This window comes from Monoraphidium neglectum (assembly GCF_000611645.1).
Source record: "Monoraphidium neglectum strain SAG 48.87 unplaced genomic scaffold scaffold00151, whole genome shotgun sequence".
Lineage (NCBI taxonomy): Eukaryota > Viridiplantae > Chlorophyta > Chlorophyceae > Sphaeropleales > Selenastraceae > Monoraphidium > Monoraphidium neglectum.
In genome coordinates, this window is record NW_014013477.1 from 16,978 (window position 1) to 22,937 (window position 5,960).

General features: G+C 66.9%; 2 protein-coding genes across 2 annotated transcripts in view; one reads left to right on the forward strand and one right to left on the reverse strand.

The window, feature by feature from the left end:
- Positions 1 to 1,779, reverse strand: part of MNEG_1498 (hypothetical protein) — a gene marked incomplete at both ends in the record, with an annotated part of 7,293 nt that extends 5,514 nt beyond the window's left edge. The window contains 3 exons of the mRNA XM_014050017.1: positions 68 to 209; positions 392 to 1,025; positions 1,728 to 1,779. Of these exons, the coding sequence (XP_013905471.1) occupies positions 68 to 209; positions 392 to 1,025; positions 1,728 to 1,779 (828 nt within the window). The remainder of the gene's footprint in view (positions 1 to 67; positions 210 to 391; positions 1,026 to 1,727) is intronic.
- A 75-nt stretch (positions 1,780 to 1,854) lies between these two features.
- Positions 1,855 to 5,960, forward strand: part of MNEG_1499 (ATP-binding cassette, subfamily D (ALD), member 3) — a gene marked incomplete at both ends in the record, with an annotated part of 5,956 nt that continues 1,850 nt past the window's right edge. Inside the window, 11 exons of the mRNA XM_014050018.1 lie at positions 1,855 to 1,885; positions 2,191 to 2,299; positions 2,447 to 2,579; positions 2,857 to 3,186; positions 3,426 to 3,600; positions 3,835 to 3,965; positions 4,283 to 4,327; positions 4,510 to 4,665; positions 4,914 to 4,967; positions 5,194 to 5,297; positions 5,578 to 5,688. Coding sequence (XP_013905472.1) covers positions 1,855 to 1,885; positions 2,191 to 2,299; positions 2,447 to 2,579; positions 2,857 to 3,186; positions 3,426 to 3,600; positions 3,835 to 3,965; positions 4,283 to 4,327; positions 4,510 to 4,665; positions 4,914 to 4,967; positions 5,194 to 5,297; positions 5,578 to 5,688 — 1,379 coding nt within the window. The remainder of the gene's footprint in view (positions 1,886 to 2,190; positions 2,300 to 2,446; positions 2,580 to 2,856; positions 3,187 to 3,425; positions 3,601 to 3,834; positions 3,966 to 4,282; positions 4,328 to 4,509; positions 4,666 to 4,913; positions 4,968 to 5,193; positions 5,298 to 5,577; positions 5,689 to 5,960) is intronic.

The window sequence follows — 5,960 nt, forward strand, 5'->3', positions numbered from 1 at the left end:
CCGCGCGCGCGTTGGAGTGTTGCTGGGAGGCGGGGGCAGCCGCCGCACCCAGGGGTCCCGCAGCCACCGGAGCATACGTGGCAGCGGAGCCGGCGTGCGACGGCCCCGGCGGTGCGGCCACCTGGGCGGCAGAGGCCCTGCTGCTGGCCAGGGCGGCCGCCGCTGTGGTGGCCGCCATCACCGCAAGCTGCTGCTCCAAACGCTTCACCCTGCGGCAATGAACGGTGCAGTCGCACGGAGCGAGGGGGGGGGGGAGGGCAGGGTGTGTCAGGCCAGCGCAGGCGGCACCTGGGGCTGTGTGCAGCGGAACGGCTCCTTAGCTGGACGTTTGTGCCCGCAACACTGCGTGGCAAATCCGCCCTGCGCAGAGCCGATCGCGTCGGCCGCTCACCGTGCGTCGCGCTCGCGGATCAGCGTCGTGAGCCGCTGCACGTTAGCGAGTGCGCGCGCGAGCAGCCGGCCCGTCTCCGCCTGCTGCTCTCCGGACGCTGCCGCGGTCTCCCCACCCACTGCTGACTGGACCGCTCGCTCCTCGTTGGGCCCTGCGGCGCCCCCACCCGTCGTGCCTGCGGCGCCACCAAGGTGTGGCTGCTCTGGCGGCAGCCCCGGCCCCAGGCTGCGCCTGAGGGTGGCGATGCGCTGCACCATGGACAGCAGGCTGGAGCTGGAGGCCGCCAGCACCTCCTGACCATCCGCCCCCACCACACGCTGCGCCTCGCCCGCCCCTGTCCCATGCCCCGAGCTCGGCGGCGGCCCGCCGCCAGGCTCGGGCTCGCGCTCGGACGGCCAGCCCTCGACAGTGGGGTATGCGCGGCCGCCCAGGCCGTCATGTGGGCTCCAGTCATCCGCAGCTCCAGCGGAAGGCGGGGGCTCGGCCTTGGCTTGAGGCCCGCTGCCGCCTGGGCCCCAGTGGTGGGAGAGCAGGCCGGCCACGACGGCTGACAGCGCCGCGCTGGGCGCGATAGGTGTGCTGGCGATCGTCGCGACAGACGCCGCCAGGCCCAGGAGCGACACCGCCACAGGGTCTGTCGGTGCAGAGCGGCGGCAGTCAAGAATTTGAATGCAGGTCAGGAAGGCCAATCGTGACAGCAAGCGCTATCAGTACGAGCGACACACGGCAGCTGCAAGGCTCGGGGACGCTTCCAAAGCGTCTGGCAATCAGCAGCAACGGCAGCGGCAGTTGCAGCGGCGCACTCCCCACCTGGCCGCTTGGACTGCGCTTCATCGGGCTCGGCAGATCTTTCTTCAGGCTGACGCCGATCAGTGGTGGGGGACTCTCTGCCGCGAGGCCGGGACGACAGTGCGCTGACCGCCAGGGCAGGACGCCCGCAGCCGACGGGCCGCCGGCATGCGACCACACGGATCAGCCCGCTGCTAGCTGCCCAAATAAGATCGCGATGGCCTTGCGCAGCTGTGCAAGAGCTTGGCCTGGCCCTTGCCGAGCTCTGCATTTTTGTATAGTTTTTCGAGCTGGGTCGCGGGAAGCTGGCCTATCGCCAGCGGACGATCGGCGCGACTTACACGCGCATAATGCGTGCGATGATTATTTAAGATGGCGGAAAGGCGCGAGAGGACGATCTCCAGCACTGCAGCAACGGAGGTCAAACCGCTTGCTTCATGAGGATCAATGAGGTTGGCCAGATGACAATGTACGCTTCGAAGTGCGCCGATATACAACAAAAACTGCGTCCGGTTTGGCTACTTGCGATGTTGTGATCAGGACTCACTCGAGTTCGTTCCGCTGCTTTGGTGGCTTCTCTTCACTAGTCGTGACTCCATCACAATACAGACTAGAATCACAAGGCATCCAGTCATGCCTCCCTCCGCGGCTTTGGCCGCTGCCGCAGGCCCGAAATGGAGCCCCACGCAGAAGAGAGCTGTCGCAGTGAGCAAAGCGTTCATTTCAGCCTGATGAGTATCTTTGCATTATTGCATCCCGTGGCCGAGCTCAAGGAAGACGTGGCTGGTTGGGCGCTCGCACAACACGGCGTTCATGGCTCACGCTGGCGTGGCGAAACTGCGTCACGCTCATGCTCAACCAACAATGCAAGGAATTGCACTGTTCACGGCACCCCAACCCACACCCAATCATTGCGCTGCATCCCCACATACGACATCAGGTCTTGCTGCTGGCGGGTGGTGCTGCAGGCGGCCGCGCCCTGCGCTCGCTCGTGCGTTCGGCGCGCGCAGAGCAGCGGGTGCTATCGTCAAACGCGTCTGGCGTGCGGCGCGGCAAGCAGACGCGGCAGGTGGCGGTGGACAGCCTCTTTTTCAGCCGACTGATCACCATCCTCAAGATGTGAGAGAGCGTGGGTGCTTTTTCGGATCCCGGGTGCCTATCCCAACTGGCGATGACGGGAAGCTGAGCGAGCGGCAAGCGGAAGGCCCGCCCCAGGCCGCCGCTCTCGCGTCGAGTACTGTACCGCCATGCTCACCCTCCCCGCAGCTGCGTGCCTGGTCCCCTGTCTAAGGAGGCGCTGCTGGTGCTGGTCCAGGGCTGCCTGCTGGTGTCGCGCACGCTGCTGACCGACTACATATCCCGCATAGAGGGCTACTGCGGCCGCTCCATCACCTCCCTGGTGGGGGCCCGAGAAAAGGGGGGGCCACGCACGAGGACCCCGGGTCAAAGCGTGCAACGCCACGGCGCGGGGCCCGTTGATGCGGGGCGTCCCTGCAGTGGAGCAAGGGACCGACGACAGTGGCAGGCCTCCTAGCGCTAGCGGCGGCCGGCGTCACCAGCTCGCCCAATCATATGGATGCCCGCTAGGCGCCCACGAGCCGCCCGTCTGCCGGCGCTTTCCCGAGACGGCCCCGTGTTTCCGCCCCCACCCCTCCCGTGCCGCGACGCGCCCCCAGGCTTTTGACAAATTTGGGCGTGCGGTAGTGGGCTTTGCGCTGGTGGGCATCCCCGCGGCGGTGGTCAACGCGGGCCTCAAGTGGATGCAGAAGGCCATAGAGCTCAGCTTCCAGCAGCGCCTGGGCCTCTCTCTGCACCGCGCATACACGCGCAACCGCGCCTACTACGCGGCCAGCACCCTGGGCGGGCTGACGCACGCGGACCAGCGCATGACGGAGGACGTGGAGCGCTTCTGCGCGTCCCTCAGCGAGCTGTACAACCACACGGTCAAGCCCCTGCTCGACGTGCTGCTCTTCACGCGCTCGCTGTCGCGCGTCATGGGCTACAAGGTGGGGGGGGGGGTGACGCGCACGCACGCACGCACGCACAACACTGCGTGTGCTGGGGGCGAGACGCGGACGCGCAGCTGCAGCATGCCTGCTGGGCAGGTGCGCTGCTGCAACGAGCCTGAGACCTGGGCACAACAGCCCTGTCTCGGTGGATCGGATCCTGTTGTGGTCTGACCATGCTCGCGTGGCCCCCTGCCCCCCTCACGCCACGCACCCCGCCTTTGCTGCTCAAACCCCAGGGCCAGTTTGCGCTGTACGGCTACTACGTGCTCACGGCCTGGGTGCTGCGCGCCCTCAGCCCGCCGCTAGCCCAGATGGCGGCATCGGAAGCCGGGCTCAGCGGCAGCTACCGCGCGGCTCACCAGAAGCTGGTGGCGGCGGCGGAGGAGGTGGCCTTCAACGAGCCCTCCAGCGGTGGGCGCGGGCTTGGCTGGGGGGCCCTGGGGCGCGATGTGCGAAGAGCGGGCGATGTTGTTGTGGCAGCGGGTGCCTCTTGTGTACTGCCATGCGGCTCGGGCCCCACGCAGCCTAGAAGCGGCAAGGACTGGCATGTGCGAGACCAAGAGAGGCCCAGCGTCCTTGCTGCTCGCGTGCACGCCGATGTCTGCGCGCCCACCCCGCCCGCCCTCGCCCTCGCCCCCGCCCCAGGTGCGAGCGAGCAGCTGATCCTGGACCAGCACCTGCGGCGGCTGGTGCGGTTCACGCGGCTGTCCAGCCTGCAGCGCTTCCTGCAGCAGATCGCGGACGGCTACCTGGTCAAGTACCTCGCGTCATGCGTGGTGCGCGGTTGTGTTTTTCTTTGGGGGGGGGGGTGAAGTTCGGGCGCGGCCGGGGAGGGGATGCTTTACGGCGGACCGCACGTGTGGTGACCGGTGCTGCTGTTGGCAGTTGGACCAGATGAGGTCCATCTGCATCGGGGGCTGCACGTGAGCACGCACGGCAGCAACCCTGATTGCGACCGCCAGGAGTGCCGGGTGGCAAGTGCTTTGGTGCCTGTGCCAGCCACAGCGCCTGCCCGTCGCGGCTGCGCACCCTGCCCGCCTCCAGGCCCGTCCCGCCGCCGCACCCGTCCCCCCCGGGTACCCCTCCGCCGCAGGCTCTCCTGGTGTATGCCGCACCCATCTACCTGATGGACCCGGCGGTGCGTCACCGCAGCATCGTACGCGGCTTGATGGGATACGCAGAGGGTGGACAAGACATGCAACAACACAGAGTTGCGTTCTTGGCTGTAAAACCACCCCTCCCTGTTTGACTGCCGTCTTTGACTGTCCTTGGCTGCTGCCATTCCCCCTGCCCCGCCCCTCGCTGATCCCGCGCCTGCAGGCGCGCATGGACCAGGGGCAGCTGACGGGGGACTACATCCGCAGCATGCGGCTGCTGCAGAACACAAGCCGCGGCGTGGGCGACCTGATCATGGTGTACAAGAGGGTCTCAAACCTGGCGGGCCACACGGCGCGCGTGGCGGAGCTGCTGGAGCAGGTGGGGGCCGCACGCTGGGTCCAGCGCCCTCCGGGCTGCTGGTCTCGCGTGTGAAGGGGATGGGCCAGGGCATAGGCTTTTCCACTTGGAGCCAGGCTGCAAGCGCAATACAACCATGTTTTGGAGGTGCTGTGATCATGTGTTACGCTGGGCGTTCGGTGCCCAGCCTCGTCATCAGTCTGCATCATCCCGGCGGTGTCCTGACGGGCCATTTGTGTACCCCCTCCCCCCAAATCCCGGGCCCCCAGGTGCAGCAGCTGAGCTGTGAGGATGTAGAGCACAAAGAGCTCTTCAGGAGGAACGTGAGCAGGGGGGAATGTGGGGCCAAAAGGGGGGATTGCGGGCCAGGGGGCATCCAGGATGCTGGGCCGAGTCAGCCTGGGATCCCTGCAGCTTGTGGACATGCAGCATCATGCAAGCAGCGCCCAAACTGCACTGCCGCACACCTGCACGGCATCACCATCCGTGCCCGGCGCATCACATCCTGCTGACCGTGTTGCGTGGTGCATCGCCCCCCCCCCTCCCCAGGTGAGTGCGACCCACCTGCTGGAGATTGAGACCGAGGGCACCAGCAGTCCACCACCCTCCCCGCGCCGCAGCTTCAGCAGCGATGACCACATACGCTTCAACAGGTGGGGCGCAGGCGCGCATGGGCGTTAAAGTATGCATGCATGTGCAAGGCAGGGTATGTGGTTGGGGTGGGTGGGCGGCAGCGTCGGTGGAGGGACAGCTGTGCGGAAGCATGATGCATGCATGCAAGCTGCATGGATGCAGCTTGCGCAACTGCATTCTGCGATTTGTTCACGGGCGTATCAGGGATCCTCTCCGTGCAGTGGCGCACATTGCCAATCCTTGCGCTCCTCCATCGCACACCCTCTGCCCCCCTCCTGCCACCCACCCATGCCCGCTCAGGGTGTCGCTGGACTCCCCCGACGGCTCCCCTCTCATCCGTGAGCTGTCATTTGAGGTGGCGCGCGGCGTCAACGTGCTGCTTATGGGGCCCAACGGCTGCGGCAAGAGCAGGTGGGAGGGCCCTAAGCTGCGCAGGCCGTCGGGCAGTACGTCGGCATTGATTGAAACACGTCAGCACACATGCACTCGCCCTGCATGGCGAGCTTCGTTGTGGCCGGTGCGCTTTCATTTGGCCTCTCGCCTGTTTTGTAATTGTCTGGCACAGCGCCATCTCCCACAGCACCATCCGGGACTTGACGGCTTGCTTGCTCTCACGACTCGCCACCCCCCCCCCCCCCCCCCCCCCCCCCCCCCTTTCCCCCCCCCCCCCCCCCCCCCCCCCC